Source organism: Pongo abelii, chromosome 19, assembly GCF_028885655.2.
Source record: "Pongo abelii isolate AG06213 chromosome 19, NHGRI_mPonAbe1-v2.0_pri, whole genome shotgun sequence".
In the NCBI taxonomy this organism is placed as follows: domain Eukaryota; kingdom Metazoa; phylum Chordata; class Mammalia; order Primates; family Hominidae; genus Pongo; species Pongo abelii.
Genome location: NC_072004.2, coordinates 9,845,367 through 9,863,945, shown reverse-complemented (window position 1 = coordinate 9,863,945; position 18,579 = coordinate 9,845,367). Strand labels below are relative to the sequence as shown.

General features: G+C 49.3%; 1 protein-coding gene across 1 annotated transcript; it reads left to right on the top strand.

Annotated features, from left to right (window-relative positions):
• Positions 1–4,292: 4,292 nt before the first annotated feature.
• RCVRN (recoverin) lies at positions 4,293–15,689 on the top strand. Its single transcript, XM_002827027.5, has 3 exons — positions 4,293–4,765; positions 10,943–11,054; positions 13,810–15,689. The coding sequence occupies exons 1-3, from the start codon at positions 4,385–4,387 to the stop codon at positions 13,917–13,919; spliced, it is 603 nt and encodes a 200-aa protein (XP_002827073.3). The 5' UTR covers positions 4,293–4,384; the 3' UTR covers positions 13,920–15,689.
• Positions 15,690–18,579: the final 2,890 nt, after the last annotated feature.

Below are 18,579 nucleotides of genomic sequence, written 5' to 3'. Positions count from 1 at the left end.
TTCCTGGAGGGCTGCCACATTCTTCGAACGACCCGTCTCAGCGTTCCCCCCAGGCTCTTGGGATTGGTGGTGATTTTACCTCTGATGACTTAGCAGAGAGACAAAGGGCATCCGCCCCCTTTCGTCCCTTCTTGGAGGTGCCAGAGGCCACCTGCGAGAAATAGTGGGATGAGGGCCAGTGCTGCCTGCTGCAGGCTTTTGGCTTTGACTGGGAGAAGTGGGCAGCCATCGTGCATGACCTGATTTCATGGCCATGGGGCTCACTGCGGGGCTGTAAGGGGACAAGAGCAGAAGCAGGAAGAGCTGTTAGGAGGCAGAGGTGATGCTGCCTGCACAAGGCAGGTGCAAGGGAGGCAGGAAGAACGGTCTGGTTCTGGATGCACCTTGAAGGTAGAGGCAAGATGATTTCTTGATAGATTGGAGTGGGTTTTGACCAAAAGGGAAACACTGAGAATGATGCCAAGGACCTCAATCCAAGTCATCGAAAGGATGGATTGTCATTTTCTGCAATGGGGACAGCTGTGGGAGGAGGGTCCTTCCCCATTCTCTGTCTCCCCCGCCACCTTCTCCATACCCCTTTTTCCCTCTCAATGCAGACTTCTCTGCAGGTGCTGGCTCCAGGCCAGAGGGCACGAGGGTCATCTTGGCCTTCAGCTCATAGCAGGCAAGGTCGAGCAATGGGGAAAGGGTGGGGTCTGGGTCCCAGCTAATGGCCAAGATGGAGCTCCTGCTTGAGGGGACAGGGCCAGCTTCTGGGAAGCATCTTTCAGTCCAGTGAGGAGAGCGAGATGCAAACTGGAATCCTCTGCCTGGAGATGAAGCCTTCTCCTCTAGAGCAGTCTTTGGGTTTTGGGAGAGTTTATGGCCCCAGCTCAGACTTAACAAATCGACTCACAATACATCATCTCCAACAACTTGTTTGGCTAAGGAGCATAAGCTCTCCCTCTGATAGAAGATGTTTATGCAGGTTTTCAAACAAACCTCCAGGTCATGACCCCTCACTGTCAGCATCAACACAGCTGCCTGCGGTCCCCTGGGGCCCCTCCTGGGCACAGCAACCTGAAGAATGTGGACTGTACCAGGCTGCTTCTGACCTGGGTCCAGCTCCTTCCTCCTTGTGCCTGGAGAGGACAGCAAAGACTGGAGGGCTCTGGCTACCTTCTGCCTCGCCCAGGGCCTCTTTCATTGACACGGCAACCCCACCTCCTCACCTAGTTGTCCTCTAGGCTCAGGCCTCCCGTGATGTAGACAAAGGAAGCCTAAATGGACAGCCTGGCAGACCTGGACTTTCCTTCCTCCTGGCATTGCCATTTAGCAACCGTGTGACCCCAGGCTGGTGACATGCCTTTAGGAGGCCCCGCGTCTCACTTGTAACACTGGCCTTGCCTCATCTGCTGCAGGCTTGATGTGGACAGGGGTGCGATCCAGGAGGCACTTCCGGTCGCCTCCTACTAGTGGCTCAGAGCAAGGGGCCGAGGCCTCTGACTTCACTCTCCCTCCATCCCCAGGGCTGCCTCAGGGCTGCCTGGAAGTGGGAATGCCTGGAAGTGGGAAGCTCTGGAAGTGAATGCGATTCCAAGGTGTGGCTTGGGCTCGCTTGGTTCATTTGTTTGTTTTCAAGGCTAGTGACTGTCCTGTTTCTTACTGCTTTTGAGAATAAATGCGTGCTACAAGATGGTGAAAGCCTAGGAGAGGAAGGACTCCTATTCAGAAGTAATATTCTCACCGGGCGCCGTGGCTTACGCCTGTAATCCCAGCACTTTGGGAGGCCAAGGCAGGCAGATCACGAGGTCAGGAGATCGAGACCAGCCTGACCAACATGGTGAAATCCCATCTCTGCTAAAAATACAAAAATTAGCCGGGCATGGTGGTGAGCGCCTGTAATCCCAGCTACTTGGGAGGCTGAGGCAGGAGAATCGCTTGAACCTGGGAGGTGGAGGTTGCAGTGAGCCGAGATCGTGCCATTGCACTCCAGCCTGGGTGCAGAACGAGGCTCTGTCTAAAAAAAAAAAAAACTCACAAAGTGATGGAAAAAAATTAGAAAGTTCACACACACACATGCACGCATGTGCACACCCCCCAACATGCAGGTTTCCTGAGAAATCTCTGAAACTGTACTGGGCAGAGCGGCTGGGAGGGATGTCTGACCCTCGGTGCCTGAACCTCTCACTCCTTCCAGAGTGACATCAGGTGGGCCTGGCAGGTGGCTTTCTGCCAGCAGCAGGGACCTACCTTCTGCTGCCACTAGCCTGTTTGTTAGCAGGCTAAAATCCCCACTTTACACTTCGAGATGCAAGGCGGGCAGATCACCTGAGGTCAGGAGTTTGCAAAACCAGCCTGACCAATATGGTGAAACCTCGACTCTACTAAAAATGCAAAAAAAAAAAAAAAAAAAAAAATTAGGCCTGGTGGCAGACACCTGTAGTCCCAGCTTCTCAGGGGACTGAGACAGGAGAATTGCTTGAAACCAGGAGGCGGAGGTTACAGTGAGCCAAGATCGCGCAACTGTACTCCAGCCTGGGCGACAGAGGGAGACTCCATCTAAATAAAAACCACTTTACCTGCCTGGAGACTGTGGGGTTTATTCTTCATCATTCTCACCCCAGAGCAAAAAGAGACAACCCTCCATCCATGGCGGCAAGGCTGGGGTTCTGAGTGTGTCCCCTCGAGCACTGCGCTCTGCTAAGGAAAGTGCACGCCCACTCTCCCTTCCCTCTGGGTGACAAGAATCCAGGTGTGCAGCGTCCTCACTAGGGTACTTCCTCGTGCTTCATACTCCCTGTTGAGCTGGCTGCAGGGAAGTGAAGCCTGCCTTTGCACAGCTCCCTGTCTCCGGCCACTCAATTATTTACCCATTCACTCAGCAAACATGTTTTCTTGCCTGCTCACTCCAAGTCCACTGCAGATGGACGCCCTACAGCCTGACATGGAGCCGCAGATAGATTGTGTTTGGCTCACACCGTGTTTGTTTTTTTTTTTTTGAGATGGAGTCTCACACTGTTGCCCGGGCTGGAGTGCAATGGCACGATCTCGGATCACTGCAACCTCTGCTTCCCAGGTTCAAGCGATTCTCCTGCCTCAGCCTCCCGAGTAGCTGGGATTACAGGCACCTGCCACCATGCCCGGCTAATTTTTTGTATTTTTAGTAGAGATGAGGTTTCACCAAGTTGGCCAGGCTGGTCTCGAACTCCTGACCTTGTGATCTGCCCGTCTCAGTCTCCCAAAGTGCTGGGATTACAGACGTGAGCCACCACACCCGGCCATGTTTTTTAAAATTTTGAATTAATTGCCAAAGTTGAAAAGTGTGGAAATTGCATAAAAAATTCTGATTTTTGGATTTCTCTTGAATAATTAAAAAAAAAACCTCACCATCCCATGTGACCACGTTCACTGGCAGCCCCTTCCCGAGGTGACACAGGCCTGGCTGCCCCCTGCTGGTCCCTTCAGGCAGTTCACCTTCACTCCCTGTGACTGATGGACAATAACAAAACCAGTGTTTAGCATTAGCCATGGGCCAGTTTCTAAGTGTGTCACACATATTGACTCACAGCCTCACAATGACAGTGTGGTAGATGCTATGATGCCCATTTATTCAAGAAAGACTTGCTGGGGGCCCAAGCCTATCAGGTTCTGGCAATGGAAATGCATCTGGGAACAACACAGACAAAATCCTATCCTTCACGGAGCTTTCATTCCGGTGAGGGAACATGGGGAGTGCCGATGACGGTGGGGGGTGTGCTATTATAGATAGAGGGTTAGTATAGGCCTGGCTGAGCAGGTGACATTTAAGCTGAGACGTGACTGCAGTGAAGGTTTAGAAGAGTGTCTCAGGTGGAAAGAGGTGAAGAAACACGCCTGGGGCCACACAGCTAGTTAAGTAGCCAAGCTGGGACTTGAACCCATGCTGGCTCCAGAGTCTGTGCTCCTAACCACTGCATTCTAGGGCTTGATGTGAGACGCCAGCCCTGCCCCGAGATGCTCAGAGTTAGTGAGGAAGAGAAACAGGGAACACAGCTGCTGTTAGAGGGCTGGGGCTGGGGGTGCCGGAGGCCCCAGCTCTGAGGGTTCCAACCTCCTGTCCTGTTCTAGTATCGTCCCGGGAGGCCGAGATGAATTGCCTGCCTGCCCTGGGCTCTTTATTTTAATCTCAGTAGGGTTCTGGGAGCACCCCCCCCCCATCCCCCACCCTACCCCGCCACCTGCACAAAGCTCCTGGGCCCCTCCTCCCTTCAAGGATTGTGAAGAACTGGTCGCAAATCCTCCTAAGCCACCAGCATCTCGGTCTTCAGCTCACACCAGCCCTGAGCCCCAGCCTGCGGCCAGGGGACCACGCACGTCCCACCCACCCAGCGACTCCCCAGCCGCTGCCCACTCTTCCTCACTCATGGGGAACAGCAAAAGTGGGGCCCTGTCCAAGGAGATCCTGGAGGAGCTGCAGCTGAACACCAAGTTCTCGGAGGAGGAGCTGTGCTCCTGGTACCAGTCCTTCCTGAAGGACTGTCCCACCGGCCGCATCACCCAGCAGCAGTTCCAGAGCATCTACGCCAAGTTCTTCCCCGACACCGACCCCAAGGCCTACGCCCAGCATGTGTTCCGCAGCTTCGATTCCAACCTCGACGGCACCCTGGACTTCAAGGAGTACGTCATCGCCCTGCACATGACCACCGCGGGCAAGACCAACCAGAAGCTGGAGTGGGCCTTCTCCCTCTACGACGTGGACGGTAACGGGACCATCAGCAAGAATGAAGTGCTGGAGATCGTCATGGTCAGTCTCCCCTCTCCCCTTCTGGCTGGGCGGTGCCGGGATCACGGGATCACTCCGGGCTGGGGGCCCCCTGCTGCGGCTGCTGCAGAGGGAGTGGAGCTATGGGTGGAGCGGGGGATGCAGGCCACTGGCTCTGAGAGCGTGGTGCTCCGAGATGCTGATATTGATAGAGGGGTGGGCACTTGCCCACAGCTTCATTGTCTTCCCGGAGCGGAATCTGAGTGTTTCCTAATACAGCCGTGTTATGCTTGGCTTCACGATGTTTGGGTCAACAATGGACCATATATACCACTGTGGTCCCATAAGATTGTAAGGGAGCTGAAAAATTCCTATTGCCTAGTGATGTCATAGCACAGTTACTTTATTTTTCAAATGCACTTAGTGTAGCCTAAGTGTATCTGTAAAGTCTGCAGTAGTGTGCGGTAATGTCCTAGTTCTTCACATTCACTCACTGCTCACTCACTGACTCACCCAGAGCAACTCTCGATCCTGCAAGCTCCACTCATGGTAAATGCCCTAGACAGGTCTACCGTTTTGTATCTTGGTTTTTTACTTTTTATTTATTTATTTTTTTGAGATGGAGTCTCACTCTGTAGCCCAGAGCTGGAGTGCAATAGCGCGATCTTGGCTCACTGCAACCTCTGCCTCCTGGGTTCAAGCAATTCTCCTGTCTCAGCCTCCCGAGTAGCTGGGATTACAGGTGTGCACCACCACGCCCGGCTAATTTTTGTATTTTTAATAGAGACGGGGTTTCACCATGTTGGTCAGGCTGGTCTCAAACTCCTGACCTCAGGCGATCCGCCCGCCTCAGCCTCCCAAAGTGCTGGGATTTACAGGCGTGAGCCACCGTGCCCGGCCCATTTTTTATCTTTATACTGTATTTTTACTGCATGATTTCTTTGTTTAGCTATGTTTAGATGCACAAATACTTACCATCGTGTGACAACTGCCTGCAACATTCAGGACAGTCACGTGCTGCACAGGTTTGTAGCCTAGGAGCAAAAGGCTGGACCATGGAGCTTAGGGGTGTAGTAGGCTCTACCATCTGGGTTTGTGCGAGGATGCTCTATGATGTTCCCACACAGAACTTGCCTAAAGATGTGTTTCTCGGAGTGTATTCCTGTCTCTGAGCGACACGTGACTATATTTACATTTTTTCTTTCTCTCCATCCTTTGTTTCTTCCTTCCTTTATTAAAATGTCCTTTGAAATTTTCAGCAGTACACATTCAAGTTGAATCACTGTTCATTCTAAACACACAATATGCTTCTCATATAAAGTAGAAAGAGGTCAAAGTTGGGGGCATGAACTCTGAGTTCTAGTCCTCATCTTCTCCCCAGCGCGGGGCGGGTCGCTGCACCGCCCATGAGCCCCCGCTTCCCACGCGCGGCGTGGCTCCCCAGCTCCTGACAGTTTCCCTGTGAGGTGCACACGCTTCCATATGGTTCCCAATACGCCTTCTCCCCTGTCCATACTGTCCTTGTGTCAGATCCTTTGTCGTGAAAGTAATGGCAAAAACCACAATTACGTTTCCACCAACCTCGTAGGTGTCTTGAAAATGGTTTATCTGATATATAAGTAACTCACGAAATTTAGAAACCTAGGGAAAAGAGACTAAAAATTGCCTCTAATTCCAACATCCAGGGAAAACTTTTCTTAGTATATCAGTATATACCTTTTCAGTCTTTTACCTATATAATTTTAAATAATGTTAAAGCTATGACATATTCACATATGATTTTTTATCATACATTTTTCAGTTACTCTTTTATCATGAGTGCTTTCCATATCATTACATATTCTTCCAAAACACTTTTTTTTTCCTTCAGACAGAGTTTTGCTCTTGTCACCCAGGCTGGAGTACAGTGGTGTGATCTCAGCTCACTGCAACCTCTGCCTCCCAGGTGTGAGCAATTATCCTGCCTCAGCCTCACGAGTACCTGGGATTACAGGCACCTGCCACCACGCCCAGCTAATTTTTGTATTTTAGTAGAGACGGGGTTTCGCCATGTTGGCCAGGCTGGTCTCGAACTCCTGACCTCAGGTGATCTGCCCGCCTCAGCCTCTCAAAGTGCTGGGATTACAGGCGTGAGCTTCTGCATCCAACCTCTTCCAAAACACTTTTAATAGCTGCTTGGAATTCTGGCTTATGGAAATGTGGAAATTATTGAACATTCCTATGTTTTTGGACATTAGGTTGTTTCCATTTCTTTCCTATTATACCAGTTCTAATTTCCTTCATTTGATATTTTTTTTTACTTATTCTTTTTCAGTCCCCCTGCGCCTGCCACTTACTTAATTCTTCTAATTCCATTCCTGTTAGTAGAGACTGTTGTTCAGATGTTAATAACTTTGTGTGCATTGGCAATCATGCTTTCATTTGCATGATTACAAATGCACAAAAGTCTTCCACGGTTATTAGGAGAAATCATAAATAAAACAGCAGAGCATGCAGCTTGTGGTCCATGGGCTTATCCTCAATGCTCAGCTTGGGCCTCCCATTCCGGCACGCGTGTGTCTCTCTCGTTGTTATCTTGGCACAGCCTGCAGAGAAAGCTCCCTCGGATTGGCTGTGGGGTCTCTGGGTGGCCTGGGACAGGGACTAAGTCTTCAGAGTGGCATAAACAATGCGGGGCCCAGCAGAAGCCTACAAATTGATATTCATTGAATAAAAGGAGGAGGAAAGGGAGGAGGGGGAAATGAGGGAGGGAGAGAGGGAAGGTAGGATTCAGGAAGGAAAGAGGGGGAAGCGAGGGGAAGGGAAGAAGGAAGGGCGGGAGGAGAAGGAAAGGAGGAGAGAAAGGAAGAAAGAAGAAAGGAAAGGGACGGAGGGAGACTCCATCAATGGCTGGGGCCATGCAAGGTGGCAGAAGGCTCTGCTATTCACCAGGTTACAAGTTCATGGGCAGAGCACTGACTGAGGGAGTCAAAAGTGAAGGGTTCTAGTCCCAGCTCTGACTCCAACTAGCGGTGTTGCTGTGGGAAAACCATATAACCTTCCTGGGCCCAGGGTGAGGATTTGATTATTTTTGCAGCCTTTCCCGAGCCTCTGAAGGTCTGTCCCTCCGTGTTGGAAGTGGGGTGGGCAGGCAGTCACTCCCAGCTTCTAGCTGGCACACCTGCACATGCTGCCCAAGGCCCTGCACAGATGGATAAGAGTGTAGGAGCCACCTACACTTGCATCCAGCTCAGGGCTTTGAGTGCTGCCAGCGACGCTGCTGCCCTGGGCTGCTGGCTTTGGCCTCTTTGCTCCTTTATCCAGCACCAGGGGGCTGAAGGGAAACTTCTCAAAGCTGTCGACCTTCCCTCCAGGATAATTTCACAGCCATTATTGCCCCTGCCTGACCTGCTCACAAGTGTCTCCAGGGAGGCAGAAGGCTCTGGCCAGAGCCAGTAACCTCCCAACTCCCACCCAACATACCTGCCTGCCCTCAGCATCCAAGGACCTAACGCTTTGGGTGTCCCCTCTGGACCCAGCCAGCGCTGGTGTTCCTGAGCCACTGGAATCACAGAAACTTGGAGCTAGAAAGGTGCAGGGAGCCCTCTTGTCCCTTTCCCTGATCTCACAGGTCTGGAGGCACTTCATGCTTCCCCTACGTTGCATACCCAACTGCTTTATTAGAGGGGAGGGAGGTGAGAAGGATGGGATCCTTGAGCCCAAAGCTAAGCCTTTTGCTGAATCCGTCCTTGAGCAGAAGGTTAAATGAGAGGCTTCCTGTACCATGGGAAGACCTTTGAAAAGTTCTTGTTGATGCCTCCCTCTCCCTCCCCCAGCCTTGGCCAATGATCTCCAAGGCCTTCCAGTGATAAGGAGGTGAGTGGGCTATGGCACAACACGAGGATACCATTTCTAGAATCAAAATGTCTGCATTCAAATCTCCACTCTTCTACTTCTAGCTGGGTGACTTCCAGCAAGTTAGTTGTCTCAGTTTCTTCATCCATAAAATGGGACCAATAATACCTTCTTCATAAGGTTATTTTGAAGATTAGGCATAAAAAATGTTTAGAAAAGTGACACCTAGGCCAGGCGTAGTGGCCCACTTCTGTAATCCCAGCACTTTGGGGCGCTAAGGTGAAAGGATTGCTTGAGCTCAGGAGTTTGAGACCAGCCTGGGCAACATAGTGAGACCCTGTCTCTACAAAAATTCAGAAAAACTTGCTGAGCATGGTGGTGTGCACCTGTGGTCTCAGCTACTCAGGAGGCTGAGGTGGGAGGATTGCTTGAGCCCAGCGTGTCGAGGCTGCAGTGAGCCATGATTACACCACTGCACTCCAGCCTGGGTGACATTGCAAGACCCTGTCTCAAAAAAAAAAAAAAAAAAAAAAAAAAGAAGAAGAAAAGAAAAAATAAAACAAAAGAAAAGAAGAAAAGAAAAGTGACACCTATTAAGTACTCAACAAATGTTAGCCATTATTGCCATAAGCCAGTCCTACTGAGCAACTGAGGTACAGTATGAACCCAGAGGAAGAGGTTTACTATTCTAAAACCTCTGGGTAGTAGGGTCTGAAGTAGTCATTCCCAAACTCCAACCTCAGGACTGCTGTAAGATTTTCATCAGGAAGCTTTTTCTTTCTTATTTTCATTTTTTTAAATAAGTGAAATTAATATGTCTATATGGCCAGAAAATCACAGTACGGAAAGGTACAAAATAAGAAGCAAAAGTCTTCTTTGCCTCTTCCCTGAATTCCCTGTCCCTTATGAGGGCCTCAAAAATACAGATGCCCAGGTCCTACCCCCAGGAATTTTGATTCAGTAGATCAGGTGGGGGCCTGTACATCTGTATTATAACTGCTGTCTGCTCCCGTGGGCTGGTCGGGCACTGAGAGAGGGACATCGTGATGGAGGTGACCCAAAGTCCCTGATGTGTCTTCCATAATGGTTGTACCATTTTACATTCCCAGCAACAGTGGACCAGGGTTCCCTTGTCGCACACACTTGCCAATGCCTGTTATTTCTTGTCTTTTTTATTACAGCCATTCTAACAGGCGTGAGGTGATATCTCATTGTGGTATTGATTTATATTTCCCTGGTGATCAGTGATGTTTCTAGATACCTGCTGGCCACTTGCGCATCTTCTTTGGAGAAATGTCTGTTTGGGTCCTTTGCCTATTTTCTTTCTTTCTTTTTTTTTTTTTTTTTTCTTTTAGATAGAGTTTTGCTCTTGTCACCCAGGCTGGAGTGCAATAGCGTGATCTTGGCTCATTGCAACCTCCACTTCCTGGGTTCAAGCAATTCTCCTGCCTCAGCCTCCCGAGTAGCTGGGACTACAGGCATGCACCACCACGCTCGGCTAATTTTGTATCTTTAGTAGAGACAGGGTTTCACCATGTTGGCCAGGCTGGTTTTGAATTCCTGACCTCAGGTGATCCACCCGCCTTGGCCTCCCAAAGTGCTGGGATTACAGGTATGAGCCACCACGCCCGGCCTCCTTTGCCCATTTTTCAATTTTGTTATTTGTTCTTTTTCTATTGAGTTGTAGGAGTTCCTTATATATTAAATATAATGTATATATTATATATATAGAGAGAGACAGGGTCTTGCTCTGTCACCTAGGCTGGAGTGCAGAGGTACAAAAATGGCTCACTGCAGCCTAGACCTCCTGGGCTCAAGTGATCTGCAACCTCCCGAGTAGCTGGGACTACAGACATGCCTACCACCTCCGCTAATTAATTTTCTTTTGTAGAGATGGAGTCTCACTTTGTTGCCCAGGATGGTCTCAAATTCCTGCCTTCAAGTGATCCTCCTGCCTCATCCTTCCAAAGTGCTGGGATGACAGATGTGAGCCACCACACCTGGCCCCTTATATATTTTTGATATTAACCCCTTATAAGATATATGGTTTGTGAATATTTTCTTCCATTCCGTAAGTTACCTTTTGATTTTGTTCATTGTTTTCTCTGATGTGGAGAAGCTCTTTAGTGTGATGTCATCCTGCTTGTTCATTTTGGTTTATGTTGCCTTCGCTTTTGGTGTCATATCCAAAAAATTATCGTCAAGACCAGTGCCAAGAAGCTTTCCCCCTGTTTTCCTCCAGCAGTTTGACGGTCTGAGGTCTTATGTTTAAGTCTTTAATCCATTTTGAGTAGATTTTTGTGTACAGTGTAAGATGTGGATTTTCCAGGGTTGCCAGCCCCTTAAAGTTCCTCCTAACGAGTTCTTTCTTTCTGTTTGGTACAGGCTATTTTCAAAATGATCACTCCCGAGGACGTGAAGCTCCTTCCAGATGATGAAAACACACCAGAAAAGCGAGCTGAGAAGATCTGGAAGTACTTCGGAAAGAATGATGACGGTGAATTCCTTTTCCTTCATTGCCTTTGATTTTTCAACCATGGGCTGTTTCCTGGAAACCCCAACAAGATTTATTCTTCTGAGTCACAGTGTCCAGGCAGGACGGGGGACACCTCATTCCATTGTGCATTTTCAGAGCTGTCTGAAGCGTTCGACAGAGGAATGGCCTTAAGGGTGGGCGGCAGCCACAACTGTTTTCTGTACAATTAGAACAAGAGCAAACTTCAGCTCACCCTAGCTTTGAATTAATATCAAGTCCCAAGTCAGTGGGATCTATATTTCTATGGTTTTACTGTGGGAAGTTGGTTTGGGTCCTCTGAGAAACACCACCAAGATAGGATTAGATTTAAATGAGATTGCAAGAGATTTATGGGAGGAAAGGCTGAAGAAGGAAAACAGGCTGGGATCGAGAGGAGGCTGGGAAAGCTATCAGACTGCCAAGCAGATCTGACCCCTGGCAGGGAGAGAGGGAAAGAAAGGAAGGTGTCAGGTAAGTAATGCCCGAGACTGCAGTGCATTCTGAGGAAGTGTTGACAGAGTCGATGGGGTGTCCTCAGTGCCCCTGTCAGTCTTGGTGCCCCTGTCCTGTCAGCCAGTGGCTGGAAGCAGCCTTCAGGAAGTGTGATCCTGCATTGTAGGCAGTGATGGACTCCAGCCCTCGGCTGCTGGGGCTGTGTGTCTGTGATGCTCACGGCCAGCACAAGAAGGATGCGGTAAAGGAGCTGGTATAAGGCTGCGGCTGCAAACACGTATGGCTGGAGGGGCAGGAATGATGAAAACGCGTTATGTGGACAGTCATCTGCAAGCAGTGGGGATTGGCGAACAGCAGAGGGTGCACCTCTGGTCTGATGGCTTCCAGCATATTCCATGTGGGACTATGGAACCCGTGGTTGAGACATCATCTGATTTTTTTTTTTTAAGAGAAGCCAGCCATGGAGATTTTTAAAATCCAGTGTGTCTCAATTGATAAAACACAGCATGGCCCAAACACATCCAAGGGTCCTGTATTAACCCCTTTGGTGACCTCTGGAGGCAGTCTGCTACCAAGGATCAAGAAGAAAATCCTGATCAGGATGCTAAATAATGGCAGAGAGAGATGACCCTGCTCCTCCTAATCTGCCAACAAATGATGAAATAAGAGAAGCACGAAGGTCATTGGTGTAGGAGGGATGTAGGATACAGAATTTAAGGAGGCGCTCATTCTCAGGGGTCAACAATGCACTCACAGGACCTGAAAGTGAGCGCCTCCTTAAATTCGCGCCTTGGTACTTTACCCACCTTTCCCTCATTGGCCCTGATTGGCACCTCTCCTTTGAGCACTTTCTCCTCCTTGCACAGACACTGGCTGCCAAGATGCCTTCTTTTGGCACTTTGCCCCACTGGCTCCTTAACTGGCTTCGTGACCTCCCTCTGGGTCTGTTTGTGTCAAGCCCTGTGTTCTGCTTTTTGCTCATCTGAAAACCTCCCTGGTGAACATCCCAGGAGGGGATGATGTCAGAAGCCCCGAGGTCGACATGTTACTCCTGTTCGTGATGTGTTGTACATGTTTCCACGTGGCCCATCTGGAGACAATGCCTCAGGGCAGAGTCAGGCTTTGATGGTGGGAGTTTGAAGCTCTCTGTGAACTCTCTGTGGGGTGGCTGGCAAGTTAAAACCCAAATTTTACCACCCAGACTTGTGCAGGAAGACACCCTGGATCCTAACCCAGAAGGGATTAAAGGTATCCAAAAGGCCCAGAACATAAGTCAGAAATCACATTCAGTTCAGCAAAGCTTTGTTGAGCACCAACTCTGTGCTAGGCACCGTGAACATACAACAGAAAGGAGCATCTGTCTCATGCTAGAGGTATTTCTGTGTGTGACTGCCTTCCCTGCCAGATCAACAGTTTCCCAGGGAGGGACTTCATCTCACTCTCTTCTATTGTACACCCCACCTCCACTCCCTGCGGTGGCCTCGGCTCCAAGCACAGTGGCATCTGGGCTCAGGACCATGCATTTAACTGGACTGATCTGAATACAGTTAGCCACCTGATTAAAAACACCAGAAAACCGGATGTGGCTGCAACAAGGCTGTCTCTCAGTCCTGATCCCAAATAAGGAAGCAGATGAGACTGGGGGACGCAGGGATGGATGCATAGGAAGGGATCATGGCGCGGTTGTCAGCCAGGAATCATGGGGCTGCCTGTGTGCTGCAGGTGCCAAAGAGACCTCTCTGCAAGCCACACTCCCCCTGGCATGATCTCATTGGGCCCTTCACTTCTCACTCCTATTTCTGGAGGGTTGTTGTTCCCTGCTTCTCAGCTGAGACTCTGGGCCTGACATCCAGATTGTTTTGCTATGCTCAGACCCCCAGAAGCTCCTCCTGAACTTGATCCTGGAAACTTGAGCTACTATAGAAAATAGAATAACAATTAATAGTTATTAATTATTGAAGTATTTAGTAACCAGCAAGGCAGGGGCACCAGCCAATCGGAAGAGGCACATAGCACAAGACTGGCATCTCGGGGCCCCCCCCAGTGCCAGTCATTCACCGCTCTTTGCTGTTCTCCAGGGAGCTCCAAAGGTCATGGGAAAGGAGGTGGGTATCTGGACTGGGGTGGGGGAATATTGAATACGCAGGGCCACTGAGTATTCAATATTCTCATAATAGATACATTCACACTGGGGATACTGGCTAGATGTCAGCCTCATCGCAGCTCACTTGGCTATCAATCCTGACTGTTTTATGTACGTATATATTTTTTTTCCAATGCACAGATAAACTTACGGAGAAAGAATTCATTGAGGGAACACTGGCCAATAAGGAAATTCTGCGACTGATCCAGTTTGAGCCTCAAAAAGTGAAGGAAAAGATGAAGAACGCCTGATGCCAACTGTTCAGCTGTCCTCCCTCCACCTACCACTCACGTAACACCCGTGAGCACCTGCACACACACACACACACGCACACACACACACACACACACACATGCACACATCTACCCCAGGGCCAAGAGAAAGGCCTGCACACAAGCCCACAGCACAGCTCCCTGCCAAACTGAAGCATCTGTAGTGACCCACTGGTTCCTTCTTCCTGGGTCTTCAGCATTGCCTCCCATCATGCCCGGTCCCACCCCTCCCTCTGCCCACCAGCCCATGGCCCTGTGCTAATCCCAGGATTAGGCCATAGGAGTCCTAAGTGTCACCCTGCTGTAAGCTCCTTTGTGGAGTGCTGGGTAAGCAGTTTCCAATAAACACAAGCTGAGCTGGGCACGTGGCTGCTGGTCATCCTTCAACTGGAAAAGGAAATGATTTCTATCCGTCACACCTCAAAGACAAGGCTGTGTTGCGATGGCAGCCCTAGGCTGGGCTGCTTTGGTGTGGAATGAGTCTAACGCGGTCCTGCTGTCATGGAGCTCATGGTCCAGAGGGGACAATGAACCTGGAAGGAGCCATGACCAGTGGCCCAGGTTACCATGGAAACGTGCAGAGCACCAGGGGAGGACACAGTGGAAGGGGCTGACTTGTCAGGGGGGATCAGGGACCACATCCCTGACGAAGGGAGATTTAAATTCAGACCTGCTGCACACAAGGTGGGGTACAGGGTCGGGGTGGGGAAGTCTCAAACAGAAGGCGGCCAACACAGAGCCGCTGAGGCACGAACGACCATCTCAAGTTCCAGGAGAAGGTCAGGGTGGCTGGAGGGTAGAAGGAGGAGGGAGAGCAAAGTGTGAGCTGAATCTAAAAGGTAGGCGGGGGCTGGACCACGCAAAGCCCTCCCTGCAGCCTGTGGTAAGCACTTGGGGGCTCCCCATGGGGACACCGGTGCCACTGTGGAATTGGAAGTAGGAGGGGTTTATGTTTGTAAAAGAAGTCCCCAGCAGGCTAAAATAAGTCAGAGCGGAGCGACTGGGGGCTCCCTGGGGACAGGAAGCCTGATGAATAAGCTTTTGCAGCCACTCAGATGGCCTGGGCCGGGGGAAAGGCAATGGGATGGAGAGGACCAGACCCAGTGAGGACACATTTAGGAGGTAGCATCCACCTGGCTGGCTGAGGGGGCAGGGGGAGGGAGGGCAGGAATGGCAGCCAGGCCTGTAGCTTGGGCGGTGGGTGAATAGCAATGCCATCTATGGAGATGAGAAATACAGAGAGTTGGGGTTTCAAGGAACAATGATGAGTTCAGCTTCAATATATTAAGAGGTGATGGCAGAGCCATAGATGGCCCTAAAGCCCCTTGTTTTAGAGACAAGGAAAAGGAGTCCCAATGACAGGAAGCAGCTTGCCCAAGGGCAGCCAGCTGATGAGCAGAGGTTAGGCAAGGGCTACCCACCGGCCCCCCACTGCCTCCTCAAAGCTCCAGGGCCTGGGATACCCAGGAACTCCATCAGTGGGTTCTCCAAGATCCCTGGATTTGTTGCTTTGAAGGCCCATTTATTCTCTAGCCTCAAGTTCCAAGGTGAGGTCAGAAAAATGCATGGATGCCCTGGATTCTTGACTGACCTGTCTGCAGCCTCTCGAGGCTGGGGAGTCTCTAGTTGCTGGTGTTGTGGTGATGCCTCCAGGCCCCACTTTAGCCACAGAGATGACACAATCACCACTGCCAGAGAGCACACCTCTGTGTGGAGAGCAAACGTGAGAATAAACACTTATGAGCCGTGCACCATGCTAGACTCTGCCGTCATTATTTCACGGAGATGTTATTATCTGCATAGTACAGATGAGGATACTGAGGGCAGGAAGTGTGAGTAGGAGTTGGTACTTAAACTGGAGTCCCTTTGATTACACCAGGCTTCTCCAACAGTTTTGACCTGGACACAGCAGGATAGAGAACTCTAGGATTGCACAATGTCAGAACTGGAAAGGGGAAGGAGGCTACAAGGCATTAGTCCAGAGGTTCTGGGAGGAGAAGGATTATTATTAGAATCATCTGCCCAAGACATTCTCCCATGTAGGCATAGTGGGCTATATAGGAGCCAGTTCGGTGGGAGATAAAGGACCCTGTGGGTCTGGTCCAGAGTGTTCTAGGAATATAAACAAAGGGCTCAATGCTCTTTCCACCACACTTCATGAATGAATCTGGTTGCTTGGAGGATGAGGCTTGGGGCTTTTCACTTCTCTCTGAGGTCAGGCTATCATTGTCACTTGAGTCTAAAAGGACAGACACTGCATAATCAGGTCCTTGCTGGTTTGTGGTTCAATAGGAGACATAAGGGGCCTCTGGAGCTTCCAGTGGCCAGAGAGCCAAAGAGTGAAAACCTAATTAGTACCTCTTTTTTTAGCTTAGGGTAGAAGGACCACTTGGGCTGGGATTCTGTGCAGCTCTATGACACTTTGTGGAAAATAAAGCATGAAGTTCAACTTGGCCTAAGGGAGGAGGCGGTGGAGATAGTGATGAGCTATGTCATCAAGACTCTTCCAGATGCAAAAGGTAGATGACCTGGCACAAATTGTTGTGGCACAAATAGAAATTGATTGGCTTTTATAGCTAAAATTCTAGGAGTAGGGCTAGCTTCAGGTCTGGCTTAATCCAAGAGCTCCAACAATGTCCCAGAGTTCATTTCTCCCTCTCCTGGTTCTGCTTTCTGCTGTCACCACCATTCTCAGACAGGTTCTTCCCATGCTGGCAGGATGGTCACCAGCAGATCCAGGCTGCCTTCTTCATGGTTCCAATTTCAGCAGAAAAGAGAAAATGCTTTCTCTTAAGAGTCCCAGCCAAAGTATCAGGATTGCTTCTCACTATCTCTGGTTAGTTATATGCCCATGCCTGACTCAATATCTGATGCCAGAAGGATGTACTGCTTTGCTTGGCCAGCAGATTTTTATGCCCATCCTTGAACTGAGGATAGAGTCAGGACAACTCAAGTTCCATGGACTGACAGTAGGAGATGAGTGGTTTTTCCAAGAGGAAAGTTGGGGTACTATAAGAAGGGCAGATTCTAAAAATAGATGTCTACTATAGAGACCTTGGAGAATTCATTTCCTGTCTCTAGATCCCTGACTCCTCAAGTACATGTAAATTCAAGGGCAGAAATTGGTCTCATTAAGAGCAATAATCCAAACTGCCCCAGCTTCTGTTGCCACCTGCCCACATAAGATCCCAGCCCCTTGTGCAGTGCCTCTTGGGCATTTTTAGCATCTCCAGGAGGTGTCCCGCACAGATTCACCCATAGATCCCTTAGTGCCAGGTGCCATTGCTGCTCCCAAGTACTACGTTACTAATCACAGGTGAGGCCACAGTGCTCCTAATGTGCCCAAGCTGTGTGCTGATCTGCTGAGGAGCCTTCTAGGTTAGAGTCTATTAGAACAGCCCCATGGGAAGTAGCAGGTGTCATGGAAACAGCTTTTGTCATTGCCTCCTGGAAATAGCTCTCCTAGCTTTTGTCTGAAGCTTCTCTCACCAGGCTCAGACTCTCACCATGGAGCCAAGTGGGGTTAGCCACCATGCTGCTGTCCACTTCGCTCCCATTTCTGCCCCTTAATGGTTATATAAACTCATCAGGCAAGCCCAGATATGTCTGTGTCTCAGGCTGTTAGGCTCCAGCTGGATGACCACTCCTTAAAAAATAAAACTGGGCCAGCCACACCTACATTGCTTATCACTTAAGAGTTGTGAGAATCAGTTGAGTCTGTGCTTGTGGAATAATTTCTGAGCTCTAAATGCTACATGGAAGAAAGACTCAGTTTATTTGGACTTTGGCAAAGTATTGTCAGTTTCCAGAGGAGGGTTCACCTCCTTCCCCTCTGCCTCAGTTCCAATGTTCTCAACCTTGGTCCCATATTAAAGTCACGCAGCTGGCATTGACGCCAAAGCACGGGCAGCAAAAGAAAAACAAATAGATACATTGGACTTCATCAAAATTTAAAACTTTTCTACATAAAAGGGGACTATCAAGAGAGCGAAAAGACAATCTACAGAGAGAAAATATTTGCAAATAATATATCAGATAAGGTATCCATATCCAGAATGCATAAAGAATTCCTGCAACTCAACAACAAAAACCAAACAATCCAATTGAAAAATGGGCCGAGAATTGAATAGACATTTTTCTATAGAAGATTCACAAAGGACTAATCAGCAGGCACATAAAAAGATGCTCGACATCATTAGTCATTCTGGAAATGCGAATCAAAACCACAATGAGATACCATTTCACAGCCATTAGGAACGGTTATCATAAAAAAAAAAAAGGAAAATAAATGTTGGCAAGGCCATGGAGCATTTGGAATCCTCTTGCATTGCTGGTGGGAATATAAAATGGCACAGCTGTTGGGGAAAATATAGAATCACCATATGATTCAGCAGTTCCATTTGTGGGTATACTCAAATTTTAAAAGCAGAAACTAGATGTTTATACATCCCTACCAATAGCAGCATTATTCACAATAGCCAAAACACGGAGACAAGCCAAGTGTCCATCAATGGATGAACAGATAAACAAAATGTGGTATGCATGGAATATTATTCAGCATTTAAAAAAAGGAAATTCTGACACACACTACAAGGTGGATGATCCTTGAGGGCACTATGGGAGTGAAATAAGCCAATCA